Raw genomic sequence first — 21,094 nt, forward strand, 5'->3', positions numbered from 1 at the left:
ACATATATACCAAATGCCTCATATACATGGAGTTTGAATGAATAGTCTTTCTCTGCCTGAATAAAGCCAGACACAGTGCTTCTTAAAGCCAGTCTTCCTTTTCTTCTGTACTTGGAAAAAACAAACAAGTTGTCCAAGGCAAGACAATGGATAGCTGTCAGCAGAAGACACTTTTAATCCCCATAATGGTATAGTAGCAGCTCTCTGCCCAGCCGCACCAGCTGCACCATTTGCTGACTTCCCACAAATCTTCCTAATGAGGGAAGAAGGCTGCAGAAAGCACTGAGGTCATAGAGAATGACATTTAGTCCCCTGCCTTGCTGTTTCCTGACCTGCTTTTAAGCCTGCTGGCTCTTCATTCACAGGAATCCACAAACTGCACTGTGTTTTGCCAAACTACATCTCTACCATTAAGGCTTTTATTAACAAACAGTATGCTGTTTGCACATACTATTGCCTCTGTATTTCTAACTTGGCAGTTGGTTGGTAAAAATAAGTAAAACATGCATGTTGCCTTTTGTTTCCTAGCACAAAATTTGCATTATTCCAGTGGAAGTTTTTTCCCTAGAGTACGTGGAACCTAAAGTGCATTGCATTGCTGCTTATGGCCCTACACCTGATTCAAGGTACTCTTATTTTAAGAAGCTTTTAAAGTTCCAACACTAGAAGTCTGTACACTGCAACAATAGCATCACTCATCATGTGGCAGTCCTGCCTACTCTGGAATAAGGGCAATAGATCTCAGCTGCCCTTTTTCTCTCTAGAGGCATGCTAGGTTTCACTTAGCGGTGCCCCTGAAAAAGTTGTATGATCCCAGTGAAATTCTTCTAACATCCCTCAAAATTCTTACAGATGTTTTACCTGGGTGGGAATCTAAACTTCATTTCAAATGTTGGTAATATTTACTTGTGCATTTTGTTAGGATTCAAGGATGTAACAGTTTGCTCGTCTCAAGCCCATCAAAGCTTTTGTTACGATGTCATGTTAGTTTTTTAAGGTTTGGCTATTCTCTTAATGGCAGATTCAGAAAACAGAAAACCATTACAGACCTGTTAACTGAATAGTATAAAATGGCTGGCATTTATTTAGTTTTACTTTGCAATCTCTACGTAAGTTATCTAAGTTATTCTTTCCCCTTTTAGTGTCTCATGCATCCCCTCACAAGATGAAACTCCTCCTGATGCCTTGGTTTTGGATGCTCAGAGGGATGGGAAGATTATAAAAGTGGAAAGCAATATCCTGAATCCTCAGGATTCAACGAGTTCTCCTTTACTGTCTTCTCACCTAGCCAAGGGAGTAACTTTGACATCTTCACAGGTAGTTTATATTTTGAATGAAATATATGTCACAATGCAACCTAAACATCACAAGTTGTGAGCTGACCTTACAAAGAGCTGTGGCTTGATGTAGCAGCTCAGTTTTTGCAAAGTTATGGCTCAACTAGAAACAAAGCCTGTTGTGCAAATAAATACAACGGGCTCTAGAAAGCTGGGGCTGGGGAGGGCTGGTGGGGGTGGGTGGGAAGGGCTGGCAGGCAGGCAGGGGGGTCTGGGAAGGGCTGGCTGGCAGGCGGAGGGGGGTCTGAGAAGGGCTAACAGGCAGGAGGGATCAGGGGAGGGATGGCAGGTAGGGGACAAGGGAGGTCTGGGGAGAGGTGAGAGGCAGGAAGGGTCTGGGGAAGGATGGCAGGTAGGGGGCAAGGGGGTCTGGGGAGAGGTTGAGAGGCAGGAGGAGGGATGGCAGGTAGGGGGTAAGGGCGATCTGGGGAGAGCTGAGAGGCAGGAGGGGTCTGGGGAGGGATGGCAAGTAGGGGGGCAAGGGGGTCTGGGAGGGGCTTCGCCCCTGCTCTGGCTCCACCAGGGCTTGCAGGCGCACTGCCCTTCTGCACTGCCCTCCTCCTCCTCCAGCTGGGCTACGAAGCCCTGTGACAGAGGACCAGGCAAACTCGCCTGGCTCTTTGCCGCCAGCGGCACCCTCTGGAGGCGGTGTTCCATGGCACCCTTTTTAATCCTGGTGCGCCCGCGTAGGTGCACCAGGATAAATGTGTGTCGTCTGAAACGCGCTACGAGAATTATGTTATAAGATTTGGTAGCTAAGTGCTTGCAAAGTTAATTATTATTCACTTTCAGTTTATATTTTGGTTTGAATTATTCACTCACTTGCTGTGATGGCTCCCACACATTCATTCTCTCTTTCTGATGGGTTCCAAGTCCAACATTGTATCTTATGGAGAAAGCAAGATTCATGTTTACTGATCTTGTTTATCCTCTATAACATCCAAAGCAGACAACAAGTTCTTCTTGCTTCTGGAACTCATGGAGCAGTCTAAAGGGGAACAAAACTCATCATTCATGCCTCCTTTTCCCCCTTTCATAGCATATGACTTAAAGCTGCTGGCTGCTTATCTAAGGACAGTTGTTTTGGATTCATCGTTTCCAACATCACCAGAAGCAGCACTAGGGACTGAGCCTGCTAGGTCTACATGGCAGGGTATTAGCAGAATTCAAATCGGCAACATTGTTCAAACAAGAAATTTTAATGGGTTATTCTGTAAAATCCTGTTGAGCTTTATATTCCTTTTAATGGGATATCTTCCTGTACTTTCAATTTAGTGATTAATTGAGGGGGGGAAGTGGGTGCAGATGGAGCTTGGACACAGCCTTCCTTTCATTGCAATGACATTAAGACAAAGTCTAATAAACGTGAACTGATTAAACTGAGTCAAAATAATTTATGTTGGCAGAACCAAGTTACCCTGAGTGGCAAAGTGACACATTTGGGCAGATATGTATTCATCATACATTTTTACCAGCCAGAGACCTCAACATTTCCTGTGCCTGTTATTGTGAATGCAGGACGCATCTGGTCAGGTGAGCTAGATTTTTACAGTGATTAAGAGTTTAACACATCTGCTACAGATTAGATTTCAATTTTTCCTTATTTGTTGTAGGCTCCTTTAATGCTTCATTTTGTCCACGTATTGTTGGATGCCGGGATCTGGTGATGGCAGAAAATCAAATTGAACTTGATATCCCTCAATATGATTTCTCAGTAACTTTGAAAATTCCCACTGGAAAAATATTAACTTTGGTATGTTTCCCTATATATAAAACTGATCTCTAGATTCAAGTGCATTCCTTTTTTCTTAAGCACCTTATTTTTCTAAGTCCCAAACAAGTGTATTTACAAACATTGCCCATTGGAATGAATGGGAATTCCTTGGGAGCAGAGATGCATGCTGACTGATGTGAATTTCCCCTAACAGGCAGTTTCATTTTCTCATTTCTTTAAGGAACGCATTCTGGTTATTCCAGCAGAAAGTTACAGTTACAGACTTCTTCACAAAGACGCTGTTGAGAAGTCTTTTGATTTCATCCGTCACTGTGGTGGAAACAGTTATCACATTGAGTAAGTCATTCTGAAACAGTGACTGTATATATGATGCTTGATTGCCTTCTGGTGATGAATAGCACCTTGTGCATGTATGTTAACATTCCATATTCATTATTAAAAAAAATGCTGACTTATACCTCTGCATCAGCATACCATGCCAATCTTGATGGAGTTGCACCCACCTGTCTTTTAGTTTCTGAGCACAATTCGGAGTGCTGTTTCTTACCTTCAGAGCTCTAAACAATGCAGAACTTGGGTATCTCAATGACTGTCTTTTCCCATATTATGTGGACTTGTTATTAAGATCTGTTCCTATTGTGTGTACCCCCATTTACGCCTGATGGTGAATAAGTGAATGAATTATTAATTATGATCAGACCAAAACAAAAAGAGGTACACTACCAGAAATGTATGCATTGACTGAAGGTAGGTAACCTCAAACCTGTGTAGTGCCACCTTCATATGTGGAACTCCTTCTTTGCCACTAGACTCCTGGCATCTTCTTTGTTTAAGTGCTAGAGAAAAGATACTTTTAAAAAGTCTTTGAAGCTGTTCATGATTAGTTTATGTCCGTGTGTGACTGCTACTGTGTCTGAATAGTATGTGCTTTTATTGTGGTATGTTAATTTATATCCTCTTCCTTTTTTCTTGTGTCATTTAAATCTACAGCTGCTGATTTTATTGTTTTAATGTTGCTGCTGCTGTTATTGTTTTTTAGTGATTTTTTTATTCTTGTGTTTAGAACTGACAGCTTAAAATTTAAATAAGTATAAAGGCTATTATAGGAAAAATAATTTAATATCTTTTTTATAAACCATGGATTTTATTGAACAATCAGTATTCAATATCAGTGGACATAACAGCACTTAAACTCTAAATTCCATGCAGAACATCACTTGGTCAGTTGTTAAATACCAGAAGTCAGGCACTGTCTATATTTCTTTCTTTTAACAGCCCGATAACTTCCTCAGAATTCTGTAGAAATTCTGCAAGGTCACTTGTGGCTGCCTACAACAATGGAGCTTTGCCTTGCAATTGTCACAGAAATGGAGCCACAAGCCCTACTTGCAACCCTGTCGGGGGACAGTGCAGCTGCAAGCCCAACATCATTGGTCGGCGATGTAGCAAGTGCCGAACGGGCTATTATGGATTTCCATTTTGCAAATGTAAGTCTACTAATTCCTGGTATATAGTGGTTGCATCTGTTATATTACTTTTTCTTAAAGAGCTGAATATTTCATCTTTACTTAATTTTAGTCTTTAGATTTAAGAATTTTCTCCAACACTGTTATCACAACTCCTCCATATACATTTTTTAAATAGCCACAGTCAACATGAATGCACCTATTACATTTATAATTAATCAATGTAGAATTTCTTTTTGTGGGTTTCTGAACAAATATTTGTTTGCAAGAACAGAGTAAGTATACATCTCCAAACTATAGCAACAAACCCAGTTTTGCCACTTGAATGTACACACTGTTTTGTATCTACAAGCTCTAGTCAAGAATACCCTGACCTCTCATTGTTATTTCTTCTAACTTAGGTTGAAAGTCTCAAGCTGAATTGGGGAGGGGAATGTTCACTTTTATAATGTTCTGTAATGAGTCAGAATAACGTTGGTATGAGGCAAAGTAAACTGCAGTTCGATTTCCTTTATTTCTCTTTGAATAAAGTCAACATTAATTTGTGTACAAACTCATGTTTAAAATGGTTCCCCCCAATCCTAGCATGCAGTTGTGGGCGGCGCCTTTGTGATGATGTAACTGGGAAATGTATCTGTCCCCCTCAAACTGTTAAGCCCAGATGTGAAGTATGTGTGAAGCAGCACTTCAGCTATCACCCATTCGCTGGCTGTGAGGTGTGCAACTGCTCAGCCAAAGGAATTGTTAATGCTGCATATCCAGAGTGTGATAAAATTAATGGGCAGTGCAAGTAAGTTTGTATTATTGTGTTATATTTTCAGTGATTATACTTATTAGCATTTGTACTTTGAAAAATATTGCAGGACAAGGAGGTGCTCATTTTTATCTGGATATGAACTGATGCATTGTTGATTAACTTGTGGAAAGCAAAGCATTCAGAACAAGCTAAATGTATGTTTAAGATGTATTGTCGAAGGCTTTCACGGCTGGAGAACGATGGTTGTTGTGGGTTTTCCGGGCTGTATTGCCGTGGTCTTGGCATTGTAGTTCCTGACGTTTCGCCAGCAGCTGTGGCTGGCATCTTCAGAGGTGTAGCACCAAAAGACAGAGATCTCTCAGTGTCACAGTGTGGAAAAGATGTTGGCAGGTCATTTATATCTACTCAGGAGGGGTGGGGTTGAGCTGAGTCATCCTGTAAGAGTTTCCCAGGGTGTGGAATGCTAATGGCCGGAGGCTTCACTGTATCCTGAGGAGGTTCTTTTGCATATGGATTGGTGCTTGATGTGCTAATCTTCTCTGCAGGGCTATTGTCAGGTATAGAGTGTTTTGTTAGCCTGGTGTTTTTCCAGTTCTGAAAAACACCAGGCTAACAAAACACTCTATACCCAACAATAGCCCTGCAGAGAAGATTAGCACATCAAGCACCAATCCATATGCAAAAGAACCTTCTCAGGATACAGTGAAGCCTCCCGCCATTAGCATTCCACACCCTGGGAAACTCTTACAGGATGACTCAGCTCAACCCCACCCCTCCTGAGTAGATACAAATGACCTGCCAACATCTTTTCCACACTGTGACACTGAGAGATCTCTGTCTTTTGGTGCTACACCTCTGAAGATGCCAGCCACAGCTGCTGGCGAAACGTCAGGAACTACAATGCCAAGACCACGGCAATACAGCCCGGAAAACCCACAACAACCAATGTGTTTAAGATGATTGTTAAGCTGAATATAGCCTGAGGGAACTAGAAAGCTCCAGTAACAATATGTGTTATAAGTTTTTGTGCTACGGTGCCATATTTTCAGCTCCTGAAAAAGGAATGAGGGGTCTTTCTTTGACTACCCAAAAATGCTCTGCTGGGGATCATGGGACTTGCATGGACAAAAGTCATAGGGGGCAGGGAATTTTTCTATTCTATGCCATTTTCAAAATCCACCAATCCATTTGGAGTCTACAACTGGAAAGTTCTAACAATGTTATCTTTTTGAATGTTAGACTACTGATATTAGCAGGCAAATGGACCATAGGTTTATACCGATGAATTTTTCATACGTGAGCTATAAATTAGCCTGTGGGTCTCTTTAGCACAACTTTACTAGTCTTTATCAAAGTATATTACAATTGATAAGACATGCAAGATAAGGCCTCTGCACATGTTGAGATGCACTGTGCACAGACTTTAAGGGCATTACGGAAAACTTTTATAATAAAGCAAATTTGCACACTGGATTAGGACTTTGGACTTGGGAACATTCCATAAATTTCAATTTCACAGTCATAATGAAAACAATAGCTTACTTACCAGCATTGTGCTCAGTGTTTTTCTGGACAAATTAAACTTATTAGTGGAGTGAAAAGTAGCATACTTATGAGGAACTACAATTCAGTTCAAATCAATTGGTTAAACCAATGGGCATGTCAGCTTTCTTTTAGACCAAGAATATGGTCAAACCCTACCCCTCAAATATTTTGCTCCATAAGCCAATTTGGGTTACTAGAGGAATGAACTAGTAATTAGGTGGTGAAAAGGACAAAAAAGTTCAGTTACCGAAGAAAAAGAAAGAACTTTTTTGCCCGATCACTAATCCATTGCATGGCGCTGCAGCAGGAAAAGAAGTTGTTCATTGGGAAACAAGAGACCCTTTCTGCTGAGCAGTAACTGCGAAGGAGAAGACCTAGCTTCTTACGAGTAGATATCACAAGATGGTGGCAAAAGTAGGGCAACTGCTAGGTCAGCATTGCCGAAGCATGTGGCTGCTGGCTGGAGTTCAGTTCCCACTATGGGAAATGATAGAAGTCAGTCAGAAGCCAGCGTCTGCATGACGCCAACTCAACAGCCACCATTCTTCCATCTTCACCCAGAGACACCCTTCTGTTCCCCACTTAGGGGCTGCAGCCTCTGACATCAACTGCAGCCTTACTTTGGGCCATTTAACAATACATCAAGGAGTATGCTGGATTAGGACTGGGGAGACCCAGGCCCAAGGTCCTTCTCAGCCACTCACTGGCTGACCTTGGGCCAGTCACTCTCTTGGTTTAGCAGTTCCCAGGGAATGAAACAGAGAATGGAAGAATGATGTTTACTGCTCTGAAATCTGTGGAGGACTCGCAGGATAGAGAAAAACATTCTGAACATTTATTCTCCTGTTAACAGTATGTTCGTCATTCTGTGACACTGTTCAAAGTGCAAGAGCTGTATAAAGCCAGAGGTTAAGTCAACCATATTTTGTTCCTTGACTCCATTCAAAACTCTTTCTTATGATGGGGTTAATTTGCTCTTAAAGCCCTTTTAATCATCACATTTCTTTAGAATTTTCATGTTATTATAAAATCTCTACCATTACCAGGCTTTATCCCCTAACAGCAAACTTTCCCCCCCAAAATTCATTTTTATGCTCTTTTTGGCTGCTGAAGATGCCGATCAGGAATAACCGGTCGACAGTGTGATCGATGTGCTCCTGGTTCATATGGTTTTCCTGACTGTAAACCCTGCAAATGTAACAGAGATGGAACAGAATCTGATGTTTGTAATCCACAGACAGGAGTTTGCCTCTGTAAGGTCAGGTGCTTTTGCATTCACATTACTGTAATTATCCATATTAGCACAGTAGTCATTTAATAATCAACATTTACTCATTTTGTTAAGGAATAATAAAATATATTAATTTGAACTAATGGCTAGGTTTCCACTTAAAAAGTTCCGCTAGCACAAGGGAGCAGCGATTTTTGCTGTTTCCCCCTTCTGTTGCAGCTGCCCTTCCCCACATGCCATTCTTCTGGATTGCCATTCTCCCAGGAGGAGTATTTCAGGGGGGCATTCTGGATTGCAGCAGGATGTGGAGGGGGGGGTTACGTTCTGCAAACAGAAGCCCTTCCCTCTGCAGAAATTCTAGGTGGAATCCAAGCAGTAGTTAGTTCTTCCTTACTAGGATTATCTTAATATGAAAATCAGAGGCAATTGTAAAATGTAATTAACAGTTATCAGTTTCACAAGGAGGAGTCGAGGATTGGAAGAGAGTGTATGTTAACACTGTTGTTTTTTGAGCTTGTATCTTTCCAGTCTTCCCTTGTTTCAGGGCACAATGTACCTCCTATTAAAGCAAATCAACTTTCACTGGCTTCAAAAGAACTGGACTTTACTTTTACAAACTGATCTATCTAGAGAGATCCATGAGTTGAAACAGGCTTTTGCAGGCAGATGCAAAATAAGGAGCAATAACACCATCAGATGAGGATAATTAAAGGGCCAACTTTATTTTAATTTTGCATCAACCAGAGGATCTGCAGCACCTTTAGGCCAACCCATTCCATTCCAAGTTGCTATGTGAGCAGTTGGTAGAATGCAGAAGAGTTCGGCCTCTTTTTCCTGTATATCCTGGATTTTATGGGCAAGACTGACCAGGCATCGAGTCCTAAACCAAATTAGCATGGTCAGCATGATCTGAAACACTAGACCACTTCCACCTTGTAAAGTTACAGAAGTCTCAAGATTGATCTTCCATTTGTTTTCTGTGAGAAGTACCTGTAAGCAGCAGAGCACAGCCCTCACGTGACAGCCACACTTTGCTGTCTCCTGCTGATTCCTCATTAAGCAGGAGATGGAAGATTGTCCCCAAGGGCTCTGGAGCAATCTCCCATGTGTTCTAGGAGTGGCCCCCATCTGCATGTCAGGGCCAGCAGGGTCCTGCTAAACCGATTTCTCCAGGGAGAAAGGAGGGCCAAAGACTAGCAACAAGATCTGTGAGGCCAGTGGTCAAGACCAACATAGCAAATGTTCCTTCTCATAGTCAAGACAAGCAGGGGGTATAAGGTGAAATACAACACTGCAGAAAGTAGGGTCAGAGGAGAATTTATATAGCCCAGTTCCTGCTCCAGATTAACCTAAATAAATCTGGCTGTCTTGATCCTGCTTCCTGGATCGGATGTGGGGTTCTTTTATGTAAATTGGCAAAGTTGGAGTTTGCCAAATTGGCATAAATCCAGCTATAAAATCCGGTTCCAAAAGCTGCATTGCACATCCCTAGAAAACCGTGTAAACATGCCCTTGACCTGAAATTGTCCTTTGAAAAGCAGACACTCATTTGTAGCTGTGCAACTATGAACAGAAAAGAAGATTGTAAAAAACATTCTATATAATTGTGTATGTGTTTTAACGCTATTTTTATGCGTATATGACTGCAGAATCTTTATAGGGAAACATTTAATGATTTATTGAACTGACTTACAGGAGAATGTTGAAGGTACACAATGTGACATATGCCGTCCTGGGTCATTTTATTTGGATTCCGCTAATCCAAAGGGTTGTACCACTTGCTTTTGTTTTGGAGTCACCAATAACTGTCACAGTACAAATAAACATACAGTTAAGGTAAGTTTACCACCTGTTGTTGGTTTTGTCATTGTTAGAGAATGTTAACTAGTTTGCAAACTTCATTTGTTGTCGTTTGCAGGACGGCCTAGGGCAACTCTCTTCATGAGGCTAAATTACCCAGTTGGGTTTTTGTGTGGGAAATGCTGGGTGCTGATCCCTATAAGCAAACCTAAAACATAGCCTGAGGGTCTCTCTAGACATGCAGGTTTTTAAAGAGCTGGGTCTGGGTTCCCTAGACCTAACTCAAGTTCCCTGCAGCTACACAGCAGCTTTGAGGAATAGCTGTTAAAAATAAAGGAAAGCCCAAATGGCTCTGAACATGTGGATTAGTAAAAACGGAGGCGGGGGGGGGGACTTTCCCTGTGCTATTTTGACATGAGGAAAAGGCTTGAGGAGGAAGGGAGGAGCCCCTCCTCCCCTCACAGAGGCCTTCTGAGGCCGTTTGGGCTCTCCTTTATTTTTTAATCGCTGTTTATTTTTTATCTGCTGTACGGCTGCAGAACACTTTAAAGACTTGCACATCTAGAGAGACCCTGATCTGTGGTGGTAAGAGTTATATAACCTGCTCACAAGAGCAGGAGATAGGATGGCTGAAGAAAAAAGTTTCCACAACAGACTTAGTAGTCACTTGAATGTATTTATTCTCTAGGAAATGATATATTCATAAAGAAGCTTCTCTTTTTAATTGCTAGTCTGTTCTTCCATTAGTTTGTTGATATGAGGAACTGGCACCTAGAAGAAATGGATGGTACAAATATCCCTATCACTTTCAATCCAGGCAGCAATAGCGTTGTTGCTGATGTTCAAGAGCTGCCTCCCTCGGTGGAGAATTTGTACTGGGTGGCACCACTAACATATTTGGGAGAAAAGGTATGTGCTCAAGGTTCTTTATTGCCTAAGATCAACGTGAGCCCTTACAGTTTACAATGTGCCGCATTCCATTCTGTCCTCAAACTCTTTAATGTTATGCTTCTCTTTATCTCTGCATATTGGAGTCACTTCCGTAATTTTCTACCACCTCTCTGCACACCTCGTGCTGATTCCAGCAATCCATCAGCAAAAGGCCTTGTCAGTCATGGCTCTTTCTGCTTCCCCTAGGAATCCTTTCTGAGGGCAGAAAAATTTACTCCTGGTGTAGCAGGATCCACATGGACTAATAGCCTCATGGGTCAGGAAGCTGCAATGGAAAGGAACTGCCCTTTCTATGGAACTCTTCTCATGGCAGAAAAAGGGAGAGATTTATTCCCTTCTACCTCACTGTACCCCACAAAACCACATGGCTATTACTATTGGAGTCAGAAATGGCTGCTGGGAGGAAGGGAAAGTATTTTTTTATTCTTGGTCAATAGCACACAAGATGCAACAACTTCCTTTTAGCTAACACCCCCTTGTGACTATAGAAAGGCCTTCTGAAGGTGTATGATTGAGCATATATTTCCGCTCCCTGATCTTTCCATTGCAGCACCTCTATGAAATCCTTGCTAGTATTATGAAGTCATTGCAAAGTCCTTGCAACATTGAGATCATTTTGTTTTTAATGCCTAGAAATGGTATCAAAAGTTCCTGCAGTTGCATTCGTAACCATTCATAAACATGTTTTTCAGCTTTCTTCATATGGTGGCTACCTGAATTACCAGGTGAAAACCTTTGGTTTACCTAATGAAGGCATGACTTTACTGGAAAAAAGACCTGATGTGCTGCTAATAGTAAGAATAATCTTGCAAGTAGTTCAGAAAAGCCAGCTTTCTCCACATCAAACTGATTTCAACAAATCTTATGGGTTTGATTCAGCCAACTTTTTCTTGCACAGTTCTCTTCCTTACTACAACCTCTGTCCTGCATGGCTTTTGTACATGCAGATCCCACAATCCCAATATAGCCCTTTTGAGTGGTTGGGACTAGAGATGGGCACAAAACGAACCATGGAACAAAATTCCGTATGGAATGGCTGGTTCGTTTGCACCGAAACATACGTTCCGTGGGAACGCATGTTTACAGAACAAACAAATTTTTCTAGCTTTTCTGTGGCCGGGGTCGGAGTTTCACAGACCCCACACCAGTTTCAGGCCATTGGCTGAACCCAGCGCAGAGGTCTGTGAAACTGACAGCCCCTGTGCAGGAAAAAGGGGCTGTCAGTTTCACAGACCCTGCAGGGGCTTCAGCAGATGGGCTGAAACCGGCGAGGGGGTCTGTGAAACTGACAGCCCGTTTCTCCTGCTACCCGAGCTGTCCGTTTTACAGACTCTCAGTACAGGGTCTGAAACGGACAGCTTGGGCATCAGGAGAAACGGGCTGTCAGTTTCACAGACCCTGTGCTGGAACCCGTGAGGGGTCTGTGAAACTGACAGCCTTTTTCTCCTGCTGCCTGGGCTGTCAGTTTGTCAGTTTCACAGACCCCTGCAGTGAAACAGTGCGGGGTCTGTAAAACTGACAGCCCCGGCACCAGGAAAAAGAAGCTGTCATGTCACAGACACGCCCCCCCCACCAGTTCCAGTGTGGGGTCTGTGAAATGACAGCTTCTTTCTTCTGCTGCCAGGCAGCAGAAGAAAGGGGCTGTGTGTTTCAAATGCCCTGCACCAGCTTCAGCAGCCGGTGCAGGGTGATTGAAATGCCACAGAACAGCAAACCACGAAGTGGGAAAAGGTTGGAAGTTCGTGGTTTGATGTTCTGTGGAATGCTATGAACTGTGAATCACGTGGTTCGTGTTTTGTTTTGTTCCGTGCCCATCTCTAGTTGGGACCTTCCTTTTTTACCGGCAGAAGGTCAGGCTGGAGCCAACCACATATCTTTTTCAGATGATACCTTCAGAGTCCTATTAGTTGAGGGACTGAAAGCTGGCCTTGCCCTTGCACAGTCCCTCCCCTACTCCTAGCTTAACATTTTCCTCTCTCCTCGCTATGGGGTGGTGCAAACTGTGAGAAGAAAACTGCTAAAGGAAGGTTTTAGCCTCTGGGATAGAGGAGATACTTCAGCAGTCAAATAAACATGGAATTTTCTGTTTGGGGCCTTCAATGTTTCTTGTGAAGGAAGGTTTGAAGGGGTGGAGAATGAAGCCTGCTCCTAATCTCTGCTCAGGTGCTGTCCTATATCTCATTTGAATATCACAAACAAATTGGAATCTGCGGTGGGCACAACAGAGTTTTAGTGCTGTTTTTATTTTTTATTTTTATTTTTTTAAAATAACACAATATGTAAAAATATTGTAGTTAAGAATTCATAGTTTCATAAAAGTTAATCCCGGTGTTGACTGCACTGTAATACTTTTTGTTCATGTATTTATTAATTCCAGAATTTCTAAAATTAGCACAGTGTTGATTAACATGCTCATTCTGCACGTAATTACAATATATTGGAAAGGTAATATTTTGTTATAGGGACAGCAAATGAAAATAATCTATGTGGATCCTAACAATCCTTTGCCTGGCAGACAGTATTATGGATCGGTTCAACTAGTTGAGGTAAGAACTGTGAGAATTTGCTTCCCCTTGATATCATTTTTCTCTCTGCCTATTTTATAGAACAACATTGGAAACAACATATAAAATGTTCTTCCTTCAAAATACATTTTGAAACAATTGATTCCTTTGGGCCATATCTAAAGAAATTGCATTGCAAATATAAGTATTAACCTGGTATGAAAAACCTGTTGTAATTATGTGTGTATGTCAAATCAGGACAGCAGAAGTACAATTTGTACAAGCTGGGACTTTTTCTTCAATGGGCACATGAAGCTGCTGTGCCCAAACTGAACCACAGGTCCATCTAGAGCCATGTTGTCTACTCTGGCTGACAACAGCTCTCTGACAGAGAAAGGCACTGGATACCTGAGACCATTTAACTGGAAATGCCACTGGCTGAACTGGGACCTTTGGCTTGCAAAGCATATGCTCTGTCACTGAGGCATGGCACTTCTCAATCAGTGGGGTGGAATACCTTCTCATGTTGCTGAATGAAACAAGCAGTTTTGTTGCACTCTGTCCTGCCGACTGCTCACTTGCTCTATGTTTTTCTCTTCGCCTAGTGCTCCCCCAGCACTAAGGGACTTGGGGCGGGGGAGAATAATTAGGGGGTGGTAGCAGTTATTTGACTGGGCACCTCCAGACTCTTATAAGTTTTGGGGGCAGGGGGAGAGAGAGAATCTCATGAGGAAAGCAGGGATTTCTTTGCATGACACCAGCCCTCTGCACAAACTCAGCTCTCTCCCAGCTCACGATCTTGTTACAAGTGACAGGAGGGGAAGAGAAATAAGGACCTCTGTGGAGTTGGGAATGTTACATGGTCCAGTGCTTAGAGTGTTGGACTAGGATCTGGAAGAATCAGTCCAAACTTCCACTCTGCCTTAGAAGGTTGTGAGATGACCTTGGGCAAGTCTTACACTCTCAGCCTAACCTACCTCACAGGGTTGTTGTGAGGATGAAATGGAGGAGAGGAGAATTATGTAAGCCACCTCGGGTCCCCATTGTGGAGAAAGGTAGGTTATAAATGAAATAACTAAAGTTTGAATGAGACCAGAGAGAGTTGTGCTTTGTCATAGCAATTGACTGGTGAAGGGTATTTGGGTACAGGTGCTTTGGCGGGGAGGGGGGTGGGTTCTAATAAGAATCAGTGATTGTGCCTCCTCCTTCAGGAATCTTTCTTGCTTCCAGTATGCTTTGCTTGTAAATAAATAGATCATATAAAGACACTGTAAGCCTGTAGTTCTGTCATCCAAAGGAGAAGAAATCTTGTAGTGTTACCCCTGGATTTCTCACTGCTAGAGGGCAGTGAAGAGCACAGAACAAAGCTGCTGAAAAGTGAAACTGTAAAATGAGCATCAGGTTATGCTGTGTTGAAGTGTTTTCCTGAATTTCTTTGCTATGTTTACCATTAGGCAACTACTTGTTCTGACAGCTTAAAAGTTAAAAGTCATTCTGGATTCTTATTTGCTTCATGTTCAGTCTTGAATTATTAAAAAAAATCCATACATAGTCTGCCTTCAGTTTCACCTGTGTTTGCTGATGACTGGGGACCATTCCAAAGAAATCATGTTTCCCATAGGCATTAAAAGTGGACTAGAGTAAGTCTATCAACAAGGGGCGGGAATTCTTCTTTTAGCTCCTTAACCATGGTCTACAAGGCTTCTCAAATTGCAGTATCAGCATGAGTAAGTAGTGTTAGGTGGGTGACGCTTCCTGTGCATACTGAATGAGACTACAGAGAATATATGATAGTTATAGTCGTACTATAACACATTTGATGCCATAAAAAGTGGAGGGATGTGGGATCTTTTTTAATAAATTATTACTCTTCAAATCCCAAACCCTTTTTGTGCTCACTAGAGATGGGCACAAACCAAAATATGAACCAAAATTCATGATGAACCAGGCTGGTTCGTGATTCACGAACCAGCGGTTCATCAGATCTCATTTCTGATGAACCTTCACGAACTTAAGGCTGGTTCGTTTGGTTCGTTTTTTTGGTTTGTCACTGCAGACAGCCTGGTGCTGATCAATCAGTTTCTTAGGCAACAGGGGATGTACTTCCTGCAGACCTTCTGCTGGCCCGGAAGTGGCCTTCTGCTGGCCTGGAAGTGACAGTTTTCTGACCTGGATGTGACATTTTCACGAACCAAACGAACTGGTTCGCGAACCAGGGGCAGGTTCGTGAAAGTTCGTGGTTTATGAAATTTGACGAACCACATGGCTTGGTTTTTTCCAGTTCGTGCCTATCTCTAGTGCTCACTAGTTTCCATTTGACAATGCCTCGGGGAGCAGTTAATTAAGATTTCAAGAAAGTACTTTCAAACATATCCTCTACTGGAATATTATCTTTTTAGATAGGGTGCTTTTGCATATTACAATTAAAGTATTCAGGGCAGTGACTGCTAGATACCAGCTGTTTCTTTTTTCGGTGATTAGAGTATGAAAATTATCTTTTCATTCAGAACCATCTGATAACACTTCACCTGTAGCCTGATAAGAAGAAAATAGATTGGACTGGCCAGAGTAAAAATAGTTCCTTATAATTAGACACACTCAATATTAGCGGTCTTTTGCAAAAGAGAATGACGTTCTTCTAGTTCATTCAATTTTTATTCCATGTTCCCTGCAAGAAGCTCAGGGTAGCATACACAGTTCTCCCTTCCTCCATTTCATTATAACATAACCCCTGTGACATTAATTATGCTGAAAAAGAATGACTGGTCATACAGACTCATGTCCAGCAGGGATTTGAACCTGAACCTCTGTGCTACAGTAACTCTCTGCTATCTACTATCAGCACTTGATCATTCCCTTTCTTGAATCTCCTGGGATTATATTATAGTAACTATAGTGATATTGTACAGTTACTGTTTCATTTTAAATCAACATACCTAAAAAAAGAAAGAGGGGGGGGGAGAGAGAGAGCACAGAATATGAATTAAATTTATCCTGGAGCCAAACTTTCATTGTATTTTTAATGTACAGGGAAACTTCAGACATGCAAACACCAATAAAGTGGTATCTCGAGAAGAGCTGATGACGATCCTGTCTAGACTAGATGGATTACACATCAGAGGGCTGTATTTCACAGAATCTCAGCGGTTAACATTGGGTGAGGTTGGACTGGAAGAAGCCACCAGGACAGGAACTGGCAATGTTGCCTATAATGTAGAGACCTGTTCCTGCCCTCCTCAGTATGTTGGTGATTCATGTCAGGTGGGTGATTTTCTTTGTTTCTGCTCTGTATAACTCATGAGGCATTACTCATAACAACTGTTATTAGCTATAGCAGTGGGAGACTGATGGTTTACCTTGATTGTCTTAATAGTGCAGAAGAGGTACATTTATGATAACTTAGGCCAGTTTCATGGATCTTGCATAGTGGACCTTAGTATGTATCTACCTTGGTCTCAGAAGAGCACTTGGCTCTTTACACAATGGCCTCTTTAGTCCCTGATTTAGCCCACCTCCTCATCTGTGTTACAACCATTTAATATGCAAGTTCACTTCCCCCTAAATTATGGCCATGCAGTTCAGCCTCCCTTTCACCTGTGCATTCCTAAAGGTCATTCTCCATATGAATGAATATATACTAACTTCTTCAGAAGAAGTGAGCTGTGGCTCACGAAAGCTCATACCCTACCACTAATTTTGTTAGTCTCATAGAAGCTATTGTACTCTTGCTCTTTTCCACTGCTATAGACAAATTAACACGGCTATGAATCTTGATCTATATACTAACTGTCTTTGTGTGATATTTCTCATTGGTCTTAGTCTAAAATGTTCATGAACAGAAGAGGGGAGGATAAGTTTGTAATCAAAGGTTTTTAATTTGGGAATTGGTCTTTGACACTTGGCTCTGCTTCATGCTTTCTTCAGTGACCATGAGCAAATCACTGAATCTGAGTTACAAACTGACAATAATTCTTTCATATCTTATCCCAATAATATAAGAACGTTAGGACGGTTAGGGTTGCGTGGCATGTAGGCAACTAATATCACATTAAGCCTCTATTGAAGGCCATTAAGCCGCTCATTTTTTCTTCAGGCAATTGGCGTCCCTAAAGATGGTTGTAGATGACCATTTCATCATTAATTTTATCATGCATTTGTACATGGATGCTTCTGGAAAAACATTTCTCTCTGAGAATTGAATAGAAACGTACAGGCAGCTACTTGAAAAATGTGCATGGCACATTTTAGGCTGTACTGCTTCCATAAGATTTACACCTGTTGAGTAGTAAAATTCTCCATGGTTGAATTGGCTTAATCCTCCTTGGAGTAGTTTGGTTATTTCTGTTGGGTTCTTACTTTCAAGGTGATCAACAGTAAAAGAGGACTTACAATATTTTTGTACTAGAGGGAATTTTGGCAAATACAGTTCTTGTACAGGAGTGAAAAAAAATGCATCCATTGAAAAATTGTATGCTTTTACAATTCAGTGTAGTGGTTAAGAGTGGCAGAACTCTAATCTGGAGAACTGGGTTAAATTCCCCACTCCTCTGCTTGAAGCCGGCTGGTTGACCTTGGGTCAGTCACAGCTTCTCAGAGCTCTTTCAGCCCCACCCACCTCTCAGGGTAGTTGTGGGGATATTAATGACATTAAGTGGGCATTAAGTGGGCATTACGTTGTCCTCAAGGATGGTATATAAATAGAATGTTGTCATTATTATTACACAATCATTAAAGAAAAAGGACCCTTCCTCTTGGTATCATTCCCTATATAGAATCATAGAGTTGGAAGGGGCCATACAGACCATCTAGTCCAACCCCCTGCCCAGTGCAGGATCAGCCTAAAGCATCTCTGACAAGTCTTCATCCAGCCTCTTCTTGAAAACTGCCAGTGAGGGGGAGCTCACCACCTCCCTAGGCAGCTGATTCCACTTTTGAACTACTCTGACCGTGAAAAAGTTTTTCCTAATATCCGGCTGGTACCTTTGTGCATGTAATTTAAGCCCATTGCTTTGCGTCCTACCCGCTGCTGCCAACTGGAACAGCTCTTTGCCCTCCTCCAAATGACAGCCTTTCAGATATTTAAAGAGAGCAATCATGTCCCCCCTCAACCTCCTCTTCTCCAAACTAAACATTCCCAAGGCCCTCAGCCTTTCCTCGTAGGGCTCAGTCTCCAGACCCCTGATCATCCTCGTCACTCTCATCTGCACCCTCTCCATTTTGGCCACATCCTTTTTGAAGTGAGGCCTCCAGAACTGCACACAATACTCCAGGTGTGGCCTGACCAAGGCAGTATAGAGAGGGGCTATGACCTCCTGCGATTTTTGACGCTATGGCCCCTTTGATACAACCCAAGATTGAATTAGCCTTTTTTGCCACTGCATCAAACTGACTGCTCATATTTAGTTTACAGTCCACTCTTACCCCAAGATCCCTTTTGCATATACTACTGCCCAGAAGTGTATCCCCCATCCAGTATTTGTGCTTCCCATTTTTGTGGCCCAGATGTAATACTGTGCACTTGTCTTTATTGAATTGCATCCTATTCACAGCTGCCCACTTCTCCAGAGTATTCAGGTCTTGTTGAATTTTAATTCTATCTTCTGGGGTGTTTGCTACTCCTCCCAATTTGGTATCATCAGCAAATTTAATGAGCAGCCCTTCCACTCCTTCATCCACATCATTGATAAAAATATTGAAAAGTACCGGGCCCAAAACCGAGCCCTCCGGCACCCCACTGGACACCTCCCTCCAATCTGATGAAATGCCATTGACCACCACTCTTGAGTGCGGTCTTCTAACCAGTTCCCTATCCACCGAACTGTCCTATAGTTCAGTCCACAGTCTTCCAGTTTGCCCATCAGAATGTCATGGGGGACCTTATGATATGTTCTTTCATGTAAAAATACTTGGGATTATTATACAGATCTGTCAGCTTTCCTCTCAACTTGCAATAAAATATTCCTTGTCAAATGTCATTTTGAAAATGCTTTCAGTAGTTATTTTAAAACAACATTCATAGTGTGTTGTATGATGAATCCAGTTGGTTACCATGCCAAGGCTTGTGTAGAACATACAAATTAAAAACTTCCCAGGTCTGTTCCTGTTCACTACTTTTTATGTCTCTTTTGTACAGTTTTGATTTCTTTTCTTGAGCTGATAAAAACATGTAGCCCAAAGGAAGTTATAGAACTACTCACATCAGTAGCTCCCACACCCTGCATGTTTCTACAGAATTACTCAGCTAGTGATTTACAGTTTTAATCGTCTACTACTGTCTGACTGTGTTAGGCAGGGAAAAGGTGATGCCTGCCACACCTTAATCCAGGTGTGCGTTCATTTGCAGGAATTACAAAATGGTTCATTAACCTCAGGAACTGTAATGCATTGCACAACCTGACTCATGCATAGAGTTTAAAGGAGGGGCATATCACATACAGACTCGCTTATCTGAGTCGGAAGCCAAACAGTAAGAGGTAGTATAAGAAAAGGGCTGTGTAGGATTGCATGTGAGCAGTGTAGCCTAAAGCTAAGCAAAATGACGTCCGGAATGCAAAGGCCAAGTACTGTAGGGTGGCTAGTTTTGTGCATAGGCCTGAGGCATTGTTTGGGACATGCTATGCAACAGCAGATAGCATTTCCTCATCTTCAGGGCCGAGGGCAACAGCAACAAATTAATTGGGATTTTAAACCAGGGCAGGTAATGTATATTCTTTCACTCTCTTTTTCTCCTTCCCTCTCCCCGCCCCTTTTTTTAAAAAGGGAAAATGCACAAAAAGCATGTTATGCAGTATTTGGGGCCAAAACAACCAAAATGCAAATCTATTTATCTGTTGAGCTTTATTGTCCTCACGCAAATGGGAATTCTCTTTCTAAAACTTAATGTTTTTACTCTGTGTAGCACCTTTTCATCTTGCAGCTGGGTAATTCCTCTACCAGATTCTACAAGTATAAGAGGGTAGCAAGTTGTCAGCCAGAATGTTTCTTGGGGGCTTGAAGATTGCTATCCTTGTTCCAAACCATAACCTTATAAAAACAAATAAGATGTGCCAAGTGTATTTTATTTTTCTGTTGCTCTGAAATTTTGAATGAAAGAATTGCAATTCTTAGACAGATAAAGAATATTTTGCTCTGAGTTAAAATGGACATGTGTGACTTGGCCGAGTGTTGCCATGACTGCATTGCATCCTACATGAAATCATTATCTTTATGGGACTTCTTATTGTCCTGCAAGACATGAATGGGAAATAGTATTTGAATGTCCAGGGAATTGTCTTTAATTTGAGAAGCAATTTATCTTTAATTTTTGTTTGCTTGTTTTGCCAGATGGTGAGAAGAAAACGTAGCTCACTTTAAACTATTTTTGTCCAAGGGTCTGAAATTTCTGGTTCTTTGCTTTAAATATGCCAAGGGAAAGATTTCTCTGAACTGTATGGCCTTGAAAGATGTTACATAAGACACATTAAAGTGTTCTCATTTACAATTGGAGCATGAAATGAATGCTATCACCATAGGTTGTCAAAGCGCGTGCTTGAGGTTCCTGCAGTATTCTCAACTGCTTGTACCTACACAGTTGTTTAATTCTTTCACACTGGACTAGATCATTTTCAACAGGTTTTTTTTTCCTTTGGCTTTTTGTTATTATTTTTCAGCTCTTTTTCCTGGGCTCTGACTGATCATAAAAAGAGCAATTCTCTTTTCCAAATGCTTCTAGCTGATGAACATTCTTTTCATGCTTTACTTGTGTTTAGGACAAGCCTGTACGTACAGA

At 41.8% G+C, this 21,094-nt stretch overlaps 1 protein-coding gene across 1 annotated transcript in view; it reads left to right on the forward strand.

Moving 5' to 3' along the window:
• Positions 1 to 21,094, forward strand: part of LAMA3 (laminin subunit alpha 3) — a 172,196-nt gene that overhangs the window by 92,012 nt on the left and 59,090 nt on the right. Inside the window, exons 26-38 of the mRNA XM_054985871.1 lie at positions 529 to 626; positions 1,143 to 1,317; positions 2,744 to 2,870; positions 2,951 to 3,090; positions 3,293 to 3,408; positions 4,348 to 4,559; positions 5,124 to 5,328; positions 7,954 to 8,098; positions 9,767 to 9,907; positions 10,619 to 10,780; positions 11,515 to 11,616; positions 13,285 to 13,368; positions 16,357 to 16,587. Coding sequence (XP_054841846.1) covers positions 529 to 626; positions 1,143 to 1,317; positions 2,744 to 2,870; positions 2,951 to 3,090; positions 3,293 to 3,408; positions 4,348 to 4,559; positions 5,124 to 5,328; positions 7,954 to 8,098; positions 9,767 to 9,907; positions 10,619 to 10,780; positions 11,515 to 11,616; positions 13,285 to 13,368; positions 16,357 to 16,587 — 1,938 coding nt within the window. The remainder of the gene's footprint in view (positions 1 to 528; positions 627 to 1,142; positions 1,318 to 2,743; positions 2,871 to 2,950; positions 3,091 to 3,292; positions 3,409 to 4,347; positions 4,560 to 5,123; positions 5,329 to 7,953; positions 8,099 to 9,766; positions 9,908 to 10,618; positions 10,781 to 11,514; positions 11,617 to 13,284; positions 13,369 to 16,356; positions 16,588 to 21,094) is intronic.

This window comes from Eublepharis macularius, chromosome 7, assembly GCF_028583425.1.
Source record: "Eublepharis macularius isolate TG4126 chromosome 7, MPM_Emac_v1.0, whole genome shotgun sequence".
Taxonomy (NCBI): domain Eukaryota; kingdom Metazoa; phylum Chordata; class Lepidosauria; order Squamata; family Eublepharidae; genus Eublepharis; species Eublepharis macularius.